Raw genomic sequence first — 24,467 nt, forward strand, 5'->3', positions numbered from 1 at the left:
TCTGTTTCACCTTTATTGAGGAATAAAATATGTCCCAGTTGTCAGGTCTGCAAAAGTCATGTACTTCCCTTTCATCAAATAAATAAAAGAGCTTCTATACCTTTTGAGATAATATGTTCAGATGTTTGGGGCCCAGCTCCTAATCCTTCCTCTTCTGGAAGTAAATATTATGTATCCTTTATTGATAGTTTCTCTCGTTTTACCTGGATATTCTTTATGAAACACAAATCAGAGGTTTTTTCCATTTTCCGTCACTTTCATGCCTATGTTAAAAATCAATTCTCTCAAAATATCCAAATTCTCCAATGTGATGGAGGTGGTGAGTATTCCTCTAAAGAATTTTTAGATTTTCTCCAAGATAATGGGATGCATCGTAGAGTTTCTTGCCCGTACACTCCACAACAAAATGGAATTGTTGAACGTAAACACAGACATATTGTGGAAAGTGCAATGAGTATGATGCATGGGAGTAACTTACCCATTAGTCTTTGGTCTGAAGCTTTTCACACTACCACTTATGTGATAAACCGTCTGCCCATGCCTATTCTTGAAAATTAATCTCCCTATTATGTTCTCTTTGGTGCACACCCTGATTATAATGAGTTACGAGTTTTTGGATGCACATGTTATGTTCATATTGACAAATTCATGTGAACTAAATTCCAAGACAAAGCCTCTATATGCCAATTTGTAGGTTATGCAGATGAACACAAGGGTTACAGATGCTATGATCCTGTCAATAAGAAGATTAGAATTTCCAGAAATGTTTTTGATGAAAATAATTTTCTGGGAAAAGAAACAGATGTCAATCGTGAACCTACTGGTTCAGTTGCTAATTGGTATGATCCATGGCTTAGTGCTGAACTTATTTCACCTGCTGCCGAGCATACTATTATGTCTCTTGAAAGCATACATGGTGAGACAGTTTCGGATGATGCATCACAAGCAGAGTGTCTAAGATACAAAGGAAATGTGTATACCAGGAGATCTAGAGAGCAAACGAATGTACCTACTGAAGAACACAATGCATTGTCTAATGACAGAGAAGCACCAAGAAGATCAGGCAGGATAAGGCATCCTATTGAAAAGTGGGTTAGTTATGACAACTTTTCTATGGACTTTCAGATTTTTCTATCCCAGATTGAAAAACATGATGAACCACTTGGTTTTCATCAAGCTATCCAATCCAACAAATGGATTGAAGCGATGAATGAGGAGATCGAGGCACTTCATGAATGTCGAACATGGGAGATAGTTGGCCGTCCTCCAGACAAAAATGTTGTTGGTTCCAAATGGGTCTATAAAATTAAATATAAACCAGATGGTAGCATTGAACGGTACAAGACGCGCCTTGTGGCCAAGGGTTTCACTCAAGAATATGGTCAGGATTATGATGAGACATTCAGCCCAGTGGTGAGAATGGGAACTATTCGCATTATACTTGGCCTGACAATTGAACATGGGTGGATCCTCAGTCAGCTTGATGTTAAAAATGCATTTCTTCATGGGGACTTAAAGGAAGAAGTCTATATGTAGCAACCTCCAGGTTATGCAGAGGGAAGCACAAAAGAATATGTATGCAAGTTAACCAGAGCTTTGTATGGACTGAAGCAAGCTTCTAGGTCATGGTTTGAAAGTTTTTCTTTAGAAATCCATAAACATGGTTTCTTTCGTTCCCAACTTGATCATTCCCTGTTCATATATGGGAACGGTACCACTGTGGTTTTCTTACTCATATACGTTGATGATATTGTTATCACTGGTAATGCTCCAGACCACATTCAGCGAATTAAAGTTCTATTGAGTATGCGGTTCAAAATGAAAGACCTTGGGGAGCTGAGATATTTTCTTGGAGTAGAGGTAGATAGACAAGGTGATAAAATGTCATTAACTCAACATAAATACACTCTTGATCTTTTAGCTAAAGCAGGAATGACAGATTGTAAACCTCTACCCACACCCAGTGTTGTTAACCAAAGGCTCAGTATTTGTGATGGTGAGTTATATCCTGATACAGTCAAGTATCGGAGTTTAGTAGGTATGTTACAATACCTTACCTTCACTAGACCAGACATTGTGTATTCTGTCAATCAAGTATCTCAATTCATACATGAACCAAAGACTGGTCACATGGATGCTGTCAAACGCATCCTTCGCCATCTAAAAGGAATGGTGGGTGATGGACTAACATATACTCAATCTTCATGGAAATCACCGAAACATGACATACTTGCCTATACAGATGCAGACTGGGCAGGGGATCCAGATGAGAGAAGGTCTGTTTCAGGATACTGTGTTTTCATTGGGAGAAATCTTGTCTCATGGAGTAGCAGAAAACAGAAGGCTGTGCCAAGATCTAGCACAGAGGCAGAGTATAGATCTATGGCAGCTACCACAGCAGAAGTGACCTGTATTAGGCATCTTCTTACAGAGACGGGAGAGGATATCTCAAATTCGACACTTATGTGTGATAATAGAAGTGTTATACAAATTGCATTCAATCCTGTTCATCACAGTCGGACTAAACATATTGAAATCGATCAACATTTCATCAGACAAAAGATAGCCCACAAAGATATTGAACCAGTTTATGTGCCTTCAGAAGACCAAGTTGCCGATATGTTTACAAAAGGTCTTACCAGTTATCGCTTCTGGTATCTGAAGAACAAGTTGCACATGGTTCAACCCCATGCACAACTTGAGGGAGGGTATTAGAATGTGGAATATGGATTGGATATGGATCCGATATCGGATCCATATCCAATCACGAGTTTTGCTTTAGTTGTATCATTATGTAACATGTGTCACTTATAAGGGGCAATTTTGTCCCTGTAAAAGATAATTGTAACCCTATTAATGAAGGCACTAGGGCTGCAATCGATGGGCTGGAAGGCTGCCGACTTCTCAAGAAAGGTTCTCTCTCTCTCTCTCTCTCTCTCTCTCTCTCTCTCTCTCTCTCTCTCTCTCTCTCTCACGTGTTTTCACACTCCTTCCATATTAATCACTCACAAGAGAATAAATGAAGAGAGATACAAGGAAAAAAATATAGCTATACAACTAGCTATATTAAAAAGAAGAGCATACACAAGGCTCTGATACCATGTAATGAAATATGTGAAAAAGCAAAGAGTGCATTAAGCACTTACAACATCCACTAATGAACAACCAAAAAGGGCTAACACCCAAACCCACAAGAGACAACACAACGTAAAAATATAAATGTCTCTTATTGAAAAAGAGAGAGAACTCTCAAGAGTAAAAAATACAAGAGGGGATCACCCCTATTTATACACAAAAAAAGGAGAGGGGGGATGGCCAAGAGGCCTTAAAAGGAGAGCCACCTAGGGGCTCCCCATGTAGTCGTTGGGAGTCCCCAACGGTCACAAATGTGACCGTTGGGGGCCCCATCGACTACATGGTGGGGCCCCTTTTGTGTGAGCAAAAAACATAAAAAAGAAAAATATAATTTATAAAAAATAAAAAGGAAAATAAAAGAAGAAAAACAAGTACCCCTATCGGGTACTTGTGAAATGACTAAAATACCCCTATCGGGTATTTTAGACAATTACATATATATATATATATAAATATATATATATGAATTACATGTATTTTAACACGCTTCCCCCAATTTTTCCCCATTTTTTTCGCTTCCCCCTCGCTTTCGGTTCGCTTCCGAGACGGTTCATAATTTTCTTCTAAGTGGTCCCACGCTTCCCCGCTTCCTAAATTTTTGAAAGTGCCTCGCTTCCCGCTCCCGCTTCCCGTATCGCTTCCCGCTCCCGCTTCCTCGGCTGGTAACTCTGGTTTTTATAAGGTTCGAAAAACCAATGGTCCAAAATCTTTGTAAATTTCTGAGGCTCCAAATATCGTTTTATTCATTGAAAACACATGGTCCGGGCGTCGATTCCTAGTAAATCAACCATGCCGAACACATCTACGGGTCGGAAACGCAAAAGAAGCACCAAAAAAGCCTAAAAACACATTTAGCATGTTTCCCTCACTCTCTCTCTCTATCTACCTATCTATCTAGCCCTACCTCTCTCTCTCTCTCTCTCTCTCTCTCTATATATATATATATATATATATACATATATATATATATATACACCCTAGTGTTTTCCAACACCCAGTCAAAAGATTTGTTTTTTAATGGTCAAAGCTCCATGTACCCACACCCAGACCTATGTGACATCCATCAATGTAGGTGTTCCTTTGTTGCTGATTACTTGATTTAATCAAATTTTAATTACTCCAAAAAACAGTCCGCGCATCTTTGATGCAACCGGAATCAACTAAAGTAGATTGATCAATAATTCAGATGTGCCATAATTTTCCCTATTCAGTGGCATCCATATGCCAGTATTCTCCCAAAGATAATCAAGATCATGCTATTCAAAAAGATAATACCTGCAACCATACCTATGTGGCATAGATGCTAACAATGTAGGTAACTCCATGTCAATGATTACTTGATTTAATGAAATTTTAATCTCTGAAAGAAAATAGCATCTCTAATTCAATCAGAATCAACTGAATAGACTCATCAGTGTTTCAATTGAATCTATATGCCAGCATCCTCACAAAAGTTAACCAAGACTGTCATACTCACAAGGATAAAGCCAACCATAATGATGACCAGAAGTTCTCATGATCAACGTTGATATCAATATCAATGTCCTGAACTCCCCTGCTCAAAGTCCACAATGCAACTCTTCCTGTGGTGACATGTAGCAGCAGCACCCTTTGTCATGGGCAAAATTATTGAGGACCTTTTTTGCATTATACTCCGACCTGTGCATTATTTCGGAGTCCACTTCCTCTTTTACTTAAGTTCTTCATGATTTTTTTATTCATCTACCACTCTTTTTCCAACTTTCACGCTATTATCCCCATCTCTCCTATGTCACATGGGTATGGGTACGACACGGCAATTTCAAAAAAATGAGAGTACGGGGAAACGGCTATATATATATAAAGTTTGGGTTTGGATCAAGTGTGGATCTATATTTTAGGATCCATATCAGAAATTAAAAATAAGTTTGTAAGGGATGACTGCAAATTTTTAAAAGGGGGAGGGGGAATTTTGTTTTTCATTAAAAAGGTAGGTCGTGGGTTTGGGCTGCTCTCTCTTTCTCTCATAGAGTGGATGAAGAAGAAGAAGAAGAAGAGAAGGTTGAGATACGGGTCCGGTATTCTCTCTCTCTCCTCTTTTACTTTTTTTCCTCCTCTTCCTCTTTTTGTTACTAGGGAGGGGGTAAACCACAAGAAAAGAGAGAGAGAGAGAGAGAGAGAGAGAGAGAGAGAGAGAGAAGAGGGAAAACGAGAGAGGGGGAAGATGAGACACTGAGAGAAGGAAATTGAGAGAGGGGGGAAAGACGAGAGGGAAAAATAGAGAGGGGGGGGGGGGGGGGGGTCGTAGTGAAGGGGGGGACCAAAATGGCCACGTCCCTTTAACCACAGTAAAAAAACCTAAAAAATGGTTTTGGAACGGGTCAGGGTTGGACATGACCCAAGGCGTACTCGCAACGACCTGTGTTCTGCTGTGTCAACAGGGGTATGGGGAGTCCCCTGACGTGTCTATGTGACATAGCTTCTCTCCTTTTCCTACACTACTTCTCAGCTTTCTTATCTTTACAGGTCTACATGTAGTGCCGGTTGGCCAACTTCTTTTATTCATTCTCCACCCCATGCATGCACAACCCTTTAACTTTTTTGTTCATAGCAGTTGTAACTATCGAAATGTATCGTACAATAAGATACGATATGTATTGTTACTTTTGGGTTTTGCGATACAATACGCGCTCATATCGTGATACAAGTGTGTATCGTATCGGGTGTATCGTATGATACACCTCTGTCCTTCGGCGCACTTTAAAAAGGCCGAAAGTTACTTTTCATTTTAGGTTTTAAATACCTTTTGAGAGCCAACTTCTCCATTTGTCTAGAGGTCATTAAAAGTGCATTTCCACCATTTTTTCACCCAAAGAAGTGGGTTAAGGTAAAAAAAATGCATTTTCACCATTTTTTCACTCAAGAAAAAATGGCTTAAGGTAACAAATATTTATTATGAATAAAATTACAAAGCTACTCTCCAAACAAAGTTCGCATTGGGGGGTGTTTCCCCCTACACCCCCCCCCCCCCTCCGCCAACTTACCACGAAGTTGAATCCACAAAAATTAAATATTTATATCACCAACAAAGATGACATAAGATGATCCGGCATAGCAATGGGGCACTCAAGTAATGAGTGGAAACCGATTGAAAATCGAGTGCAACTATTGTCCTAATATTTTTGCTTATATAGTATGAAAGTATGAGTCTTGTGGCATGTTCTTAATTGCAAGATATTTAATATTTTGCATTGTTCATGTGAGATATGCATGCAATATTATCTATGATTCTATATTAGTTGATGTTTAATGATGTCTTATGTGGCTCATAGAGAGTGATTTTATGGTTGTATTTTGTGCAATTCATCATTGTTTCATGTGATATGATTTTTTTAGAATTTTTGTTATTTTTTTGGATTTTTTTAAAAAAATTTATTAAAAATTTACGATACAATATGATACGGTGTTACTTTGGGCCCGACCAATACGGGTAACAATACGATACTTAAAACCTTGGTCCATAGTGAACAACACTTGCTGAAGACTGCATAGCTCATCCTCAATCATAGGATTGAAGCCGAATGATACATTCTATCTTTCAAAAATCTAAGACCTATTTATAATTTATGTTTATAACCCAAAATTAGCCTTTCAAAGTTTCTAGTGCTTGTGAATTTAATTGGGTTTCTTGCATAACAACCTCTATTGGCCCAATCAGTAATAGTTCAGAAATTTACTTGAAAATCAAATTCATAAGCATTTGAATAGGGAATACAAATTTTATTCAATCAGTGATGCTTCAAGAAAATGCATAGATGCAGGATTTAGATGAATTTGAATAGAATATGTGATACCTCCATCATTACCTTACTGTAATGAGCTAGAAAAATTAAGCTTCAAAAGGTTCCGACTTTTTTTTTTTGAATTTATAACCCGAAGAAACCGCAACTGGCACAAAGACCTGGTCACTGGCTCAGCCTGTCATACATACGGTCGTTGTGCCGACAGCGTAAAACTCCGAGGCCAGGACCCCTGCCCCCAGTGCCTATGCTATGCATTGGCTTGCGCAGAGGGACGACACCCATGTCAAAAGGTTCCTACTTCCTAATAATAATTTGGAATCATCAGGATTCAAATTGTCCTACTTCATGCTTGAACAATAAGATACACCAGAGAAGAAATCAGAAAATGTGCAACAACGTAATTACACAGCCTTAAGAATACTTTCATTTAAAAAAGAAATATTAAACTTATGATATCAAAATGTACAGAAATCTCTGCATAAAAGCCTTAAGTCATGGAAAGTCCATGTCAACTGACCTGACAATTTCCATCGCCTTGAACCTTAAGGTCAATCAAATCATACAGCTGCAATCTATATAAGAACAAAACATCCTTGTCATCTCACACATACAAGATCTTTCAAAATGGAAATGTCTCATCAAGCAAGCCACGTTTGAAAAATCCTCATTGATTAAATTCATTTAACAAAATAATTTAAGCACCTTCATATGCTAATATGCTATAAATGTTCACCAGCGAGCAGAACCCAAGGTTGAAATGTTCATGTTCCACTTGGTGCATTATACACCACCCTTGAGCTTGGCTCAAGCTCAATCCGAGCTTGAACAATCGGCTTGGTTAAGATTAGCCCCGCTCAAGTTCGGCTTGTCTAAGCTTCAGTTGAAACATTTAATTATAAAATATACTTTCTAGACCTTTTAACAGGAGAGTAGATAGGATTTGAACCCATCACCTCCTTTCTGAAAGAAAAATCCAGTTACCAAAGACTTTTCTTTCATCAAATGAACCATGATTATAGATATCTACAATTTGTAAACGAAAATTTAAACAAGATTATCAAGCTCTTAATGATCTTAAGAACCGTTTTTTTAACTAAAGGAGCCTTGACTTCAAGTACCACTTGTTTATTAACAAGCAAGATCAAGCCAAGAAGCTTAGTACATTTCCCAGTCCTAGACATAAGAAGTTAATATTCTGATAAAACATTAACAGGCTCAAGGTTTTGCAAGGAAACTACTGCAGTCTGCACATACCTGTCCAGCAATCTCTGATGATCTGAAGTAGCCTCATCCACAGAAGGAATTTCTCCATTGATTCTAGGAACATGCTGGATTTAACATAGGGTACGATTTGTCATTTACATGTAGCATAGCTGGAGAATCACAAGTGAAAATAATACAAAGCACACACAAACTGCAATAGCAAGAAAGCGTACTACCATTTAATTCGAAAAGCAACAGCACAATAATAAGAACTAGTTCCATACAAGTATACAAGTACACAGGGGATAGGTTTCCATATGCTAAGCAGATGAAACACGCCTTTTACTAGCAGTTCCCTTGGTTCTGTAAAATATTCCAACATCCAACTTTCTTGTAAATTAAATAAAACAAACAAATAAACATAAGCTTTAATCCAATGCCCCATTTTCAGGAGTTGTCACATGAGTCTAAAAGATACTTAGAACTAAGGAAATCTTTCATGAGAGAAGGAAACAAAATGAATACATCAAGCAACAGCAACTCAATACCCAGAAGAGGGTGGCGGGCGAGTTTATGCTACCTTGGTAGAACAGTTGACCAAAGGAGAACTCGTTCAAGGTACCGTTGTAGTTGTTGGCCAAGCGGCTTTAGTACATTTTATTGTGGTGCCACGCATTCCTTAATTGTTGTTAAGTTTGTTAACCAATTATAAGCACCTGTAAAACCTCTGAATAATGTCTTGGATGTGTATAACCCGATCCGGAAGAACACAGTTTATGCAACTTACGTACCAAATCTGGACGTAGTTTTGACAGACCAACATCTCCCTGCATATGCGATTTTGCTTCATATGACTGAGTTTGACGTCATATTAGGTATGGATCGGTTGCATAAGTATCACGCCAAGGTTTTGTGCCATGATGGAAGGTTTGTTAAATTATGTATATATAAATATATATATACATATACTTATATATATATATATATATATATATACATTAGTATATATATATAAGTATATATACATATATATGTATATATACATAATTATATTTTCTTTTTCTGTTTTGTATAAACCAAAAACCCGATAGGGGTATTTTGGTAATTCTCAAATGTACCTTTTTATTTTTCACTTTTTTCTCTTTTTCCCTTTTTTCTTTTTTCTTTTTTATTTCTTCTTTTTGCTTTTTGGAATCATAAAGGGGCCCCACCCATCTAGTCGTTGGGGCCCTTATGACTGTTGGGGCTCCCAACGACTAGAAGGGAGCCCCCTTTATGGGTCATCTTTAGTGCTTCCCTCCTCTATTTAAAGAGGAGGTTCCCCCTTGTAAATGTATGGGTTTTTACACCCTTCTCTTCCTTTCTTCAATAAATTCAACTTATGACTTTAAGTCATTTCCTATATTTGTGAGTTTTGTGTGTGCACATTTGGTGTTTGTGTTCTTGGCTCTTGTAGTCACTCTTAAGGAGTGACTTTTGCTCTATTGGTGCTTCCGCCTCTTTTCATTACATGGTATCAGAGCTCGGTTGGTGATTGGGCTTCTCTTTTGACATCTTGGAAAGCGTGCCTCTCAAAGTTTTGAAGAAAGGAAGTATATTTGGTGCCGATGGAACGTGACTCTAAAGTGGAGATCTCTTTCAAGCTAAATGGGTCCAACTATCTCATGTGGGCCTCCGCGATGGAAAATCATCTAAGAGGTAAGAAACTTTGGGGTTTTGTTATGGGGACTACTCCCAAACCCTCTCTTGTTCTTACCAAAATTGAAAATGAAGTTAAAAAGGCTTTAGATGGCGATGAGCGCATCAAAGCCATTAATGAACATCAATCCAAAATCGAGGATTGGGAAAGTAACCATGCCAAAATCTAGGAATGGTTTATGAACAACGTAGATCTTAAAAATTGTGCCAATATTGCCAAGTTTAGAAGAGCCAATGAGGCTTGGTTTTTTCTTAAGGGTATGTATACCCAAAAGGATCTTGCTCGGCAATTCTTTTGCCAAGAAAAAATTCGTTCCACCAAACAAATGGATATGAGTGTCCGGGACTATTTTAGCTCTCTAACTCCTCTTTGGGATGAGCTTGCCCTTCTTGAGCCCAAATGGGTTGCTCCACAAGACATTGAACTAAGAAGGGAACAAATTGAAAAGGAGCACTTTTTTCAATTCCTTCATGGACTTCACCCGGAATTTGTACAAGTGAGGGCATCTCTTCTCCATAGAAGCAAAGCCCTACCTATTGAAGATGCTCTTGCCGAGGTATGTCAAGAAGAAACTCGACTTGGCTTGAGCATTAGGAAAGATGAGGTTTTGGCCGTTAATAGGCCCGGTTCTAATGTTAAAGCATATAGACCTCCCCACTTTAACAAAAATATCAATGGGCCTAGAAAGGGAATCATATGCCACTATTGTAATGAACCATGCCACATTAGACCGGTTTGTCCTAAGCTTAAAGGAAAGGTTGCCGCGGTTGGAGAAAATTCTCCAAAGAAGGAAGAAAGTACCAAAGAAGGAGATATCAAAGAAACTCTTAATCATATCTCCGAAGTTCTCCAACACCTTCTCAAGTCTTCTCCTTCAACATCCGGAGCCACCATCGCCTACTCTTCATCACCTCCAGGTATGTGGATACTAGACTCTGGTGCTTCTTTCCATATGACATCTCATAAAAACTCTCTTTCCAATGTTTTTTCCGAACCTATGTCCTCCTATGTCTCAACGGCCGATGGAACGTCTTTAAAAATTGAAAGTATTGGAACACTTGACTTCAAAAATTCTCAAAATTTCTTTGTTCATAAAGTAAGAGTTGTTCCAAAAATTAATTTAAATCTTTTTTCCGTCTCCCAAATCACCGACCATGGATGCCAAGTCTCTTTCTCACCTAAAGATTGCATCGTGCAGGATCTCCAGTCAGGGAAGCTAATTGGGCAAGGCCATAGAAGGGGTGATCTCTATTTTATGGACTTTTTGACGCTTCCATCTAAGTCATCTTGCAATCTTGTTAAAAATAAAAGTATTGGAATTTGGCATGAGAGACTTGGTCATCCAAATTTTGTAAAAATGTCGCTTTTCCCTTTTTTGAACAATACTTGTAAAGACAATCACATGACTTGTAAAGATTGCATTTTTGGGAAATCTAAAGCTATTCCGTTTCCTCAAAGAAGTTATTTTGCCACTCGGCCATTTGAACTTGTTCATTCCGATGTGTGGGGACCTTCCCCTATTTTATCTAAAGGAGGCTTTTCGTATTATGTGGTATTTATTGATGACTTCACTAGATTTACATGAATATACTTCTTAAGTCGCAAATCTGAAGTCTTCTCGTTCTTTAAAGAATTTCATGCTATGGTTAAAAATCAATTTTTGGGAAATCTATCTATTCTTAGGTCCGATTCGGGAGGTGAATATATGTCTAATGATTTTCAAACTTACTTAAAAGAAAATGGAATTTGTCATCAACGTTCTTGTCCCAACACTCCGCAACAAAATGGTCTTGCGGAAAGAAAGCATAGGCACATAATAGAAACTACAAGAACATTATTGATTTCAAAAAACATCCCAAAATCCTTTTGGGCCGAAGCGGTTCTAACTTCAACATATCTCATCAATAGAATCCCTTCATCCTCTTTGAAAAATCTTTCTCCATTTGAAAAACTTTACAATATGTCTCCCGATTATAAAAGATTAAGAATTTTTGGATGTAAATGCTTTGTTTTAACTCGCAAAAATGATAAACTTTCTCCTAGAGCTATTGAATGTATTTTTTTTGGGATATAGCGAAAAACAAAAAGGATATCGATGTTTTGACATCCTTAATAATAAACTTTATATCTCAAAAGATGTCACATTCCTCGAAGAAGAAAATGGTTTTTCGCATCAACCAAATGAAAATATTGACTATTCCTTTTTATTTGACTTGCTACCTCAAGAAAACATCATAGATGATCATATTGATCTTAATGAACCTCTTGAAGATCTTGTTGAACATCCGAATAATAATCAAAACTTAGAAGAGAATGCTTCAAGACAAATACAAGTCTACTATAGAATGAATGAAAGAAATCCTCCATGTGCCCTTGAAAGATTTTCTCAAAATGAGTCGATAGAAGAAACCTCTCAAAGAAGATCAAATCGCATTCCTAAGATTCCAAATAGATTTGTTTCTTATGACTCTTTTTCCCCTAATTATCGAGCATGTCTTCTTGCTCTTCACTCATTTCATGAACCATCACATTACAATGATGCTAAACAATATGATCATTGGAATGAAGCTATGGAGCTTGAACTTAATGCCCTTAAAAAGGCACAAACTTGGGAAGTCATTGATCCTCCCAATGGCAAGAAACCCATTGGATGTAGATGGGTGTTTAAAGTAAAAACTAAGAGTGATGGTTCATTGGAAAGATATAAGGCTAGGTTGGTAGCCAAAAGTTATGCCCAAGAGTATGGGGTAGACTATGATGAAACTTTTGCCCCGGTTGCTCGAATGACTAGTGTTCGAGCCCTTATTGCTATAGCTTCTGTCAAAAAATGACCCATCTTTCAACTTGATGTTAAAAATGCTTTCTTGAATGGTAATTTAAATGAAGAAGTTTATATGGAACTACCTCAAGGTATGAATTTAAATGGAAAAGTTTTAAAATTAAAAAAGGCTTTATATGGACTTAAGCAAGCTCCTAAAGCTTGGTATGACAGGTTTAGTACTGTATTAATCAATTTAGGTTTTTCTTCTTGTTATACTGACACTGCTCTTTTTGTCAAAAGAACAGGTGACTCCATTATTATGCTTCTACTGTATGTTGATGATATGATCATCACTGGGAATGACAAAAAGGGAGTAAATGATGTTAAGTCTATATTAAAAGATACTTTTGATATGTCTGACCTTGGTTATTTGAGATATTTTTTAGGAATTGAAGTGGCCTATTCAGCACGAGGGTACATCTTATCTCAAATGAAGTTAGCTGCGGAAATTTGTACCAAGTCAGGAATATCTGATGAAAAGAAAGTGGAGACCCCTGAAGTTATCAATGCGAAACTAAGACTTGAAGATGGTGTTCCTCTTGAAGATCCAACCCCCTACCGCCAATTAATTGGATCTCTCATCTATCTATCCATCACACGTCCAGATATAGCTCATGCGGTTCATGCAGCGAGTCAATTTCAGCACGCTCCTACTACAGTTCATATGGCGGCCATAATGAGAATTGTGCGATATATCAAAAATACCATCTCCAAGGGACTCTTCTTATCCTCTTCCTCATCTCTTGAATTAACTGCTTTTACTGATGCTGACTGGGGAGGAAATCCCAATGATCGGATCTCAATTACGGGTCTTTGCATTTTTTTAGGTGAATCTCTCATCTCGTGGAGATGCAAGAAGCAGCAGAAGGTCTCCTTATCATCTACTGAAGCTGAATATCGAACTATGGCAATGACAACTATGGAGATTATGTGGCTCAGAAGTCTTCTTAGTGACATGGGCGTTAACATTTCCACTCCCACCAAGCTCTGTTGTGATAACAAGAGTGCGATATACATTGCCAGCAATCACACTTTTCATGAGCGGACCAAGCATATCGAAATGGATTGTCATTATGTTCGATACAAATATCTCAAAGGAACCATCACATTGCCATATGTCACTTCAGAGTATCAACTAGCTGACTTCTTCACCAAGGCGCTCCCAACTCCACGATTCATGTTTCTTCTTGGCAAACTTTCGGTCTTCTCCCCGTAAAGTTTGAGGGGGCGTGTTAAATTATGTATATATAAATATATATATACATATACTTATATATATATACATTAGTATATATATATAAGTATATATACGTATATATGTATATATACATAATTATATTTTCTTTTTCTGATTTGTATAAACCAAAACCCGATAGGGGTATTTTGGTAATTCCCAAATACACCTTTTTATTTTTCACTTTTTTCTCTTTTTCCCTTTTTTCTTTTTTCTTTTTTATTTCTTCTTTTTGCTTTTTGGAATCATAAAGGGGCCCCACCCATCTAGTCGTTGGGGCCCCAACAGTCATATTTATGACTGTTGGGGCTCCCAACGACTAGAAGGGAGTCCTCTTTAGTGCTTCCCTCCTCTATTTAAAGAGGAGGTTCCCCCTTGTAAATGTATGGGTTTTTACACCCTTCTCTTCCTTTCTTCAATAAATCTAACTTATGACTTTAAGTCATTTCCTATATTTGTGAGTTTTGTGTGTGCACATTTGGTGTTTGTGTTCTTGGCTCTTGTAGTCACTCTTAAGGAGTGACTTTTGCTCTATTGGTGCTTCCGCCTCTTTTCATTACAAGGTTGTGTTGTCTCAATCGGGTGTTCCTAAGGTGGAATTCAAACTCTCAAGGCTTGTCTTTATGGACCGAGTTATATCAACAATGAAAGCACAAAAGTACTTGCGGAATGGATGCACTGCTTTCCTAGTCAGTGTCATCCTGACAAAACCAACCCTTATACCAATCAAAGATCTGGATGTAGTTCGGGAGATGTATTTCTGGAAGAACTACTAGGACTTCCTCCATATCGAGTTGTTACCTAGAACTGTGTCAATCTCTAAAGCACCATATCGGATGGCACCAGCCGAACTCGAGGAGCTCAAGAAGCGGTTGTAGGAGCTGATGGGCCAGAGATTTATTCGACCCAGTGTGTCGCCATAAGGAGCACCGGTTTTGTTTGTGAAAAAGAAAGACAAATAGTTGAGATTGTGCATAGACTACCGGATGCTCAATCTGGCTACAATTAAAAATAAGTACCCACTACCTCGTATCGAAAATTTGTTCGATCAACTATAAAAAACTAAAGTTTTTTCAAAAATCAACCTTAGATCTGGGTATCATCAACTCAGAATTAAGGGCGATGATATTTCAAAGATGACCTTTTGAACCAAATACGAGCACTATAAGTTTATTGTCATGCCTTTCATACTCACCAATGTGCCTGCAGCTTTCATGAATCTGATGAATAGGGTGTTCAAGTCATATTTGGATACCTTTGTGATCGTGTTCATCAACGATATCATGGTGTACTCTGAAAGTTTGGAACAACATTGTGATCACTTGAGCATTGTTCTGGAGACCTTGCGGAAGTAACATTTGTTTGCCAAGTTCTCCAATACGAGTTTTGGCTCAAAGAGGTTATGTTCCGGGAGCATGTTATTTTTAAAGATGGGGTGTCCGTGGATCCTACCAAGGTAGAGGTCGTACTGAGTTGGGAGCAACCGAAGAATGTATGAGATATCCAGAGTTTTCTTGAACTAGCTAGATACTATCGAAGACTTTTCTAGAATCGCTCTATCGATGACTAAACTTTTAAAGAAAGGAATTAAGTTTGAATGGAATGACAAGTGAGAGGATAACTTTCAGATGCTGAAGAAAAGACTCACAACAACTCCTAATTTAGCCTTACCCTCTGGTAAGGGTGGGTTTGTTATTTACACTAATGCCTCAAGGACGAGCTTAGGTTGTGTACTGATGCAGAACGGGAAAGTTATCACTTATGCCTCGCGATAACTTAAGATTCATAAAAAAAATTATCCAACTCATGATTTAGAGTTTGAAGCAGTAGTGTTTGCGTTAAAGATTTGACGACATTATTTGTATGGAGAACAGTTCGAAGCATTTACCGATCACAAGAGCCTTAAGTATTTGTTCTCTCAAAAGGAATTGAATATGAGACAACGACAATGGCTGGAATTCCTCAAAAACTATGACTTCACCCTCTCCTATTATCCAAGGAAAGCAAACATTATATATGACGCACACAGAAGCAAGACTTTAGGAGCTTTGACCGGCCTTATGTGCATTGGATGGAAGTTACTGGAAGACTTCATCGCATGGAAGTCGTTTGCAAGCAAGGAAGGATCTATCAAGTTATCAAACCTTACTGTTCGACCCAAGATACTTGCCAGGATTATTGCCGGACAGAAAAACGATGCGCTGTATAAGAAGCTAAAAGCACGAACCCAGCAGGAGTATACCTCATTCTGTCTTAAAGAGGAAGATAGTATATGGCTGAAAGATCGTTTATGGGTTCTAAATGACCCTAAGTTGAGATACAAAATTCTAGGAGAAGCTCACAAATCCAAGTATACCATTCATCCGAGAGGCACAAAGATGTTCAAAGATCTTCAACGAAGGTATTGGTGGAACGGTATGAAGCGAAATGTGGCATTATATGTCTCAAAATGCTTGACCTGTCAACAGATCAAGATAGAACACCAAAGGCCTGGCGGAGTGATCCAACAAATGGAGATTCCGCAATAGGAGTGAGAAGTCATTACTATGGATTTTATTGTGGGCCTGCCAAAAACTCAAAAGCAACACAATGCAATTTGGGTGATCATTGATACACTCACCAAATCTGCTCATTTTCTGTCGATCTGCACCAACCAATTATTAGATAGTCTGGCAGACCTATATGTCAAAGAAATTATGAGATTTCATGGAGTCCTGGTCTTAATTACCTCTGATTGTGACCCACGCTTTACTTCATAGTTCTAGAGACAATTACAATTAGCCTTGGGTACAAAGTTAAAATTCAGTACGAATTTTCATCCCCAAACTGATGGATAATCAGAACGTACAATTCAGACTCTAGAAGTCATGATTCGAGCATGCATGATGGACTGAAAGGGGGATTGAGATTATCATACAATTCTTGCAGAATTCTCGTACAATAATAATTACCACGCTAGTATTGGGATGGCTCCATACGAAACATTGTATGAGAGACCGTGTTGATTGTCGGTCTATTGAGACGAGGTTGGCGAGCGGACGATGGATTCACCAATTATACTATAGCACTATACTCAACAAGTCCTGATGATCCGAGAAAGACTACGGACTTGCCTAGAGTCGGCAAAAGAGTTACGTTGATTAGCGACATAGAAAACTCATTTTTTCGGTCGAAAATAAGGTTTTTGTCAAGGTATCCCCGACCAAAAGTGTTTTTCGATTCAAGAAAAAAAGAAAACTAGTCTCAGATACGTCAGACCATTTGAAATCTTAAATCAGATCAGTGAAACAGCTTACCATATGGTACTGCCTCCTCAGTATATGCAAATCCACATCTTTCACGTATCCATGCTAAGAAAGTACGTTCACGACCCGTCGCACGTCATTCAATATACATTCAAGAAGACTTAACTTTTGAAGAAAGACTAGTGGAGATCGTGGACAAACGAGACCAGGTGCTAATATAAAAAACCATCTCATATGGGAGAGTTAGCAGTCGTCAGAGACTTAGCATATGTGTTTCCCGATGATCTGCCAGGACTACCGCCTACGAGAGAGATTAACTTGGTAATAGAGTTGGTGCCTAGTACGACCCCAATCTCTAAGGCTTCTTATCGTATATCCCCCGCAGAATTAAAAAAACTAAAGAAGCAGCTCCAAGAATTGATGGATAAAGGATTTATTAGACCGAGTATATCACTGTAAGGTGCACCGGTGTTATTCGTTAAGAACAAGGATGGATCAATGCACATATGCTAGTGTTATTAAAAGCGCGCCTCAAGGCGCAAAAAGCACGCCTCGCCTTAAGGCGAGGGGCTTTGTGCCTTGAGGCACAGGCATAAGGCGTAAAAGCCCTGAGGCGCACGCCTCATACGCCTTGAGGCGTACGTCTCAGGGCGAGGCGCGCCTCGAGGTGAGGCGTACGTGCCTCACTTAATTGAAGTTGAAGGCCTTAGACATTGCCCTTAGCAATGTTAAAGCCATCATTGCTCACATTCCCTATAATTCTTAGCTTTCTTTCGAGAAGTAAAGGCGACAAATGGGGCATTTGCTATGGCACTTCATCCACGGCTTCAGGCACACACAATGAAACATGTGATTGTAGGGACTAGGGAGTGAAAGTTGCGCCCTTCTACCAGATGGTGTGGTCACCATCCTTACCATGGTTTTCGATTTGGGATAGCACAACTTTTCTTCTTCACCACTTTGTTCGATTCTTGATGGGTAGGTGTTGCAATTTGCTCATCCATGGGGAAGCTCGGTTGCGCACTTTTGTTGTTTCAAACATAATCCCTTGTTTCAAACCGGGTCTCAAACATAAGCCCTTGTTTCAAACCGGTTTTAAACCCGCGTCGGGGGGAGCCCCCAAACCCCCCCCCCCCCCCTCCCGCCCTCACAGAAAATTAATATCTATGTGTCAACTTATTCAATGTATTCAATTTCGTAGGAGCAATAATCTCTTCTAAAATGTGGCGTTAAACCCTTTTAGTGGCAAAATCAAGTCATGCAATTACATGCAGTCACAACCCAATATATATATATATATATATATATATATATATATATATATATATATATATATATATATATATATATATATATATATATATATATATATATTAACATTTGGTTGTTAATGCTAAAATGCATTTTCTAATTATGACATGATATTGTTAAATGCTAATATGCATTTCGTTGTTAATGCTAATTTTTTATTTAATGAATGCTCATGTTTTATTTCTTAGATACTTACATAGATCAAGTTGTTGCATTAATGTTATTTTTACATGTTAATCTCATATTTTTTCAGTATTTATTTGAGATTTTTTATTTCTTGTTGGTTGTTGCTTCATCAATAAAGCATTTTTTATTTATTTATAATTTTAGATATTTTTTATAGTTTTTAAAGTTTAAAAAAAAAACTTTGAGGCTTATGCTTTACGCCTCTCCTTAGATTTTGGTGGTGCGCCTCGCTACGCCTCAACGCTTTTCACAACACTGGCATATGCATTGATTCTCGCATGTTAAACTAGGTAATAATCAAGAACAAATATCTTCGTCCACGTATCGATGATTTGTTTCATCAACTCCGTGATGCAAAGGTATTCTCGAAGATAGATCTCTGATCCGGTTACCATCAATTGAGGATCAAGGATTCAGATGTGCAGAAAGCAGCGTTCAGGATGCGATATGGTCATTACGAGTTTTTGGTGATGCCTTGTAGGCTAACCAATGCTCTGACAGCGTTTATGGACCTAATGAACAGGATTTTTCAGCCATACCTGGATTTGTTTGTGATCATATTCATCAATAACATATTAATCTATTCAGAAAGTGAGGAAGATCACAAAGAGCATCTAAGGATTGTTCTAGAAAAACTAAGAAAGCAAATTACAAAGCTACTCTAAAAAAAAATTATATCAAGGTAGAAATCAGGCTACACTAACAAAATTACAAAGCTACTCTCCAAAATTAAAGATTTATATCAAGGTAGAAATTAGGCTCCACACTCCTCCAATAGATATGGCATAAGATGATCCGATATGGCAATGGGGCACTCAATTAATGAGTTAAAATCGAGTGCAACTATTGCCATAATATTTTTGTTTATGTAGTAAGAAAATATGAGTCTTATGGCATGTTCTTAATTGCAAGATATTTAATATTTTGCATTGTTCTTGAAAGATATGTATGTAATATTATCTATGATTCTATATTAGTTGATGTTTGATGATGTCTTATGTGACTCATAGAGACATAAATGCTTTATATGTGATTTTATGATTGTATTTTGTGCAGTTCATCATTGTTTCATGTGATATGATTTTTTTAGAATTTTTGCAAACTTTTTCATATTTTTCTTGATTTTTTTGGATTTTTTAAAAAATTTTATTAAAAATTTACAATACATTTACGATGCGATACAATACGATATGGTGTTACTTTGGGCCCGACCGATACTGGTAATGATACGATACATACAACCTTGATAATATCTATACACCTTTGCTCCCAGACGCATGAATGGCAATATGCAACAATACATTCCTCATACATGTGAAACTCATGAATTACATGAACATACTAAACTTTTTTTGTTAATGGAAGAACATATTACAATAAAAAGATTTATATATAAAGACCAAATTCTAGTGTACAATAAGTTAATAACAGATAGAAAAGGCACTATAAGATCAGATATCAGTAGAAGCATTGTAAATGTGTTGTTTTCATCCTTGATAATTGCCGCTACACAAATAGAAAACTATTGCAGAAGCTAAATCTAAGTATTTAACTTATCAAGACAAAGAAATAAATGTTATTACACAATCCTGGAGACAGAAGGGTTACCATCATGACACATCAATTTCAGTATAAGCAACTTCATGGAACCAAAGATGTGGGAAGCATGAGATCATTTTTAAAATATAAGCTGTTTTTTAACATGATAATCCAGATTCAAGCTGCTTCCCAGATAGCCATTCGTAGAGAAAAAGGAGCAGGAATAGGAAAAATTGCTACTACATTTGGAGTACTCACCGGAACAGATATCATCTGATTCAACCTCTTTCCAACTTCACCATCCAATGCTGAGAATTCATCTGTTAGGTCCAGAGAACCATAACAGTTTTCTTCATCGTATGCTTTGGTTTCCGGGCTTGAACATGAACTAGGGGTTTCAGACTCTTCGCCTTCTTCATGGTCATGATCAATTCCTGCAGATGGTGGTATACCTTACAATTTTTTTAATGGGATAAACTGAACCATGAGATTAGCTGCAACAAACTAGCTCCAATACAGTACCTGGACTAGAATGTCTCACAGAAAGACCAAGCCAATCTTGTGCAAGAATAGATGCCTGCTGATGCTCTTCGCCTGAATGTCCAGATCCAGACGCTTCAACAACTGCAAGTCGGCTAAATTCTTCTTGAAGGGCATGTGCAATTACTTCATCATTCTCTATACTGCAATGTTGATTGCTAAACTGATCTTCCCTGGCATATCCCTCATCATAGAAAGTTGGTTCATTTTGAGTAGCACCAGCAAAGTATCCCAAATTATGAAAAGGATAATCACCATCAAGGAGATGGAGACCCCACCGAACAACATCTGGGTCTGGCTCACAGGTAACCATTGGTTCTCTTTAACGTTCAGCTAAAAAAGATCTTGATATGATTCCCTAGATATTGGTTTTGCTACACTCAACCAACAAGAACAACCTACAACAAATAGCAATTCCCCGAAATATCTTGATCAGGATCGTGCTGATCAACCTTCCAGAGTGAATTCAGTGATGCAGTCCAGCAACATCTACCAACCAAACAATTCTATTTTAGAAAAGTAGCGGAAACAGGCAAAGTTCAACGGATAAGGGCTCAAAACTTACAACTCTTACCAAAATATATACTCAAGAAGTAACCAGCTTTATTGCACCTGTAAGAAAAAAGTTCATTTTTTATAATCATCCAAAAAGCTGTGTTTTGAGAAACATACCATCACACTATAAATACAAGGTTTGAGAATGAGGGATACAAAGAATAAATGAAAGGGCTTGAAGGAGCCAAGAAAAGTCATGTTCCCGTCTTTGAAAACAACAACAGCATATATTGCTTATCCGTCAATGAACAAAGTAGATACCGAACAACAGCTATGTTTTAGGATGCTTGTCCCTCTGCACCTCAAGGCATAAGACTTGGTCACTTGGGCAATTCGTGGAAAAATGCCTCACCACTGTCTCACGCAATAGGCACACAAGGTGCATGGTTCACCAATGGAGAAGTATACAGTACACACTTGTTAAAAAAATGTTGGAACTATTAGTAGCTCAAATAGTCAAATGGGTATCTCATGATTGATTTTTTCTTTTAACGGGTCATGCATTAGGATAGGAACCCCCAACTCTAGGGCACATGCCATGCTTTGGAGCATTTCTTCAAATGTACCAACAGTAGCATTTAGGTAATGTCCTTTAATTTCACTTGTTTCAGCCTGTGCTTTATAAATAGCTTCTGCGCAAAATAAAAATGGTTTCTCTAATGCATAAACAATTGGAGAGTTTATGTTCCAATCATCCTTGCTAAAACCAAGTCCACCACGGAGACACTCATAAACCACTCTCCCATAGTTCTCTGCAGAAAACCCTAATTTTGGTTTAATAGTACATCCCAGTAGGGGACAACCATACTTGTCCAATTAAAAAAAAACTCTCTCAACTTGGATTCCATGAGGTGGGCCCTGGAAAGGTTTAGAATAAGCAAGAGGAATTCTCAGATCCCCCAAACATAAACCATGTAGGGCTTTTAACTCGAATACATTGCCCACAATAGAAGTAAACATGTTAGTAACAGAGCCTTCTTCAAAAAGATCTAAAAAGAGGAATGGATACCATATTCACTTCTTTGGGTTTCTATTCAATAAAGAAATAGGTTTGATTATACATCTTCTTGATAAATATATAAGGGACCATCCAGATAATTTGAATCGAAGTAATTGGATGTCCGACTCGTCCTTATATGACATGACAGATTGATAGAAAAAATCCAGCACTCCATCTTTGTCATATATCCATATACCATCCCAGACAGATATCATGTTCATAGAATATGATTCACTTTCAAGATGCCTTGAAGGTGAAATGGTAGATGTGCAAAGCTCAAAACCCCCTACTTCTTTGGTAAGTGCACATCTGAACCCAACTGACTGTTTTATTCATATAAACCACTACTACTCAATTACCTTTGTTTCAAAACCAATTGTTTTTTCTTCCTTAGGAAGTTTCTCATCACACCATACATATATTTACCAGGGATCAACATTTTTAGCACATAAAGGACCAGAAACTATAACAATCAACACACAAGAGTATGGGAAAATGTCATTCTAGACAAATTTCGCAGATAACTTGGGTCAAATTCAGCTGTGACTGCTCACTGTGAGATGCAATCAACAGTCCTGATCAGTTTCCATGAAATTCACTAAACCATTTCTTTTCACTTCTTTCATCCAAAGCAATAGCCATTAACACACCATGGCCATCCACATAAACAAACTCTGGAGAAAACAGACAACAGACACCTGAGGAAATCATCATGCTACAAAAGAACAAGATGTCCACGCAACAAACTAACAAAAAAAAAATCCAAGCAGAAACACAAAAGCTCCCAACTTAAACAACCATGCAGAAACAAACACATGAAACTCACTTCATCTAAGAATTCACCCAAAACAAAACCAACAGGCAAGCATAATCTTCCATTGAACCTAAATACCCAAATCCCAAAAGCTAAAACATTTTAATAATTTATCAACCAAATAACTCAGAAAAAATCAACACCATACATTGAAAAACCACCATCAACCATTCAAAAGCTATACACACACACAAAATCACAGTAACAACAATAACATTCCGTATACTCTCCTTCTTACCAAAACAAAAATAATAATAATAATAATAATTCACCAACCAAATAACTCAGAAAAGAATAACACCAAAAGTTGAAAACCACCATCAACCATTCAAAAAGCTACTCACATGCAAACAATCACAACAATAACAATAGTATTCCGCATACTCTAATTCTAAAATCAAACCTACAAAAATTCAGTAATTCATCAAAAAAATACTCAGAAATCATCAACACCAAAAACTGAACACCACCACTAACCATTCAAAAAGCTATATGCACACAAGAAATCATAAAATTTCTAACATACTCTCCTCCCAAATTCAACCCAGCAAACCCAATACAATACTCAAGTCGTCAAATCAAAAACATCTCTAGGAGCCATTAAAAAAACAATAATTGAAATATCAAAAATTCTAAAAAAACCGAATACTTACAATTTCAGCGTCCTTTTTTAATATCTCTAAGGATCAAACTCGAGAGAGAGAGAGAGAGAGAGAGAGAGAGAGAGACATTCATTTGGGAGGTGTGGGGGCGTAGGCGCGACGCCGCACGCAATAGCGGAACAAAATATTTGAGAGAGAATTTGTTCACGGGCACACGGAACCGTATTCTCTTTTACCTTAACGTCACCTCAACTTTACCATGATTGACGGACAAGAGCGGGCGCCTTTTTGCTTTGAGAGGACGAGGGCCGTCGGATCTCTGGGCACACGGGTACGAGGGGAAGCAGCCTTTCCCGTTGAGGCACCCGCCCCTTCGGCTCCGTATCTGATTATCTGAAATCTATCGTCCAGCACGGTCGGCACCGTTCAAGCTTGACCAAGATGCGATCTCAACCGTCCGAATCATGCAACGCGGATTGGACGGCGGATACGCGGCTTCAAGGGACGCGCGGCCGACGGCGGACGGTGGGATTCGCGGATGACCGAAGCGTGACGCGGCGGAGCACGCGGGTCTTTAGGAAACAGATCCTTCGTTTTTCTTTTGACAGAGAAAGCTGGGGTTAGGCACACCCTACCAGTTATACAACTCTACCATAGGGATTCGAACTTGCACCGTCCCACACAAGGTAACGTGCACTAACTGCTCCTGCCACACAACTGGAGCCCCCGTTGGTAGACATATCCTTCGTTGCTAATTTTCTTCTGCTTTCCCTCTTTTTCTTTCTTTTGTTATTTAGTGTT

General features: G+C 38.1%; 1 protein-coding gene across 4 annotated transcripts in view; it reads right to left on the reverse strand.

Moving 5' to 3' along the window:
- Nucleotides 1–23,877, reverse strand: part of LOC149813398 (OVARIAN TUMOR DOMAIN-containing deubiquitinating enzyme 12-like) — a 49,729-nt gene extending 25,852 nt beyond the window's left edge. For 2 of the 4 annotated variants that reach the window (XM_089991507.1, XM_089991503.1), the window contains exons 1-6: nucleotides 23,718–23,776; nucleotides 21,270–21,307; nucleotides 20,678–21,184; nucleotides 20,414–20,589; nucleotides 8,172–8,245; nucleotides 7,435–7,489 (exon numbers count right to left, since the gene is read on the reverse strand). In XM_089991507.1, the coding sequence (XP_089847633.1) occupies nucleotides 7,435–7,489; nucleotides 8,172–8,245; nucleotides 20,414–20,589; nucleotides 20,678–21,008 (636 nt within the window). In that variant the 5' untranslated portion in view covers nucleotides 21,009–21,184; nucleotides 21,270–21,307; nucleotides 23,718–23,776. Of the gene's footprint in view, nucleotides 1–7,434; nucleotides 7,490–8,171; nucleotides 8,246–20,413; nucleotides 20,590–20,677; nucleotides 21,185–21,269; nucleotides 21,308–23,717 lie in introns of all 4 variants that reach the window. The other 2 variants (XM_089991506.1, XM_089991505.1) reach the window with 2 other exon arrangements.
- Between the last annotated feature and the right edge of the window lie 590 nt (nucleotides 23,878–24,467).

Source organism: Nuphar pumila, chromosome 16, assembly GCF_984573655.1.
Source record: "Nuphar pumila chromosome 16, dmNupPumi1.hap1.1, whole genome shotgun sequence".
NCBI classification, from domain to species: Eukaryota; Viridiplantae; Streptophyta; class Magnoliopsida; order Nymphaeales; family Nymphaeaceae; genus Nuphar; species Nuphar pumila.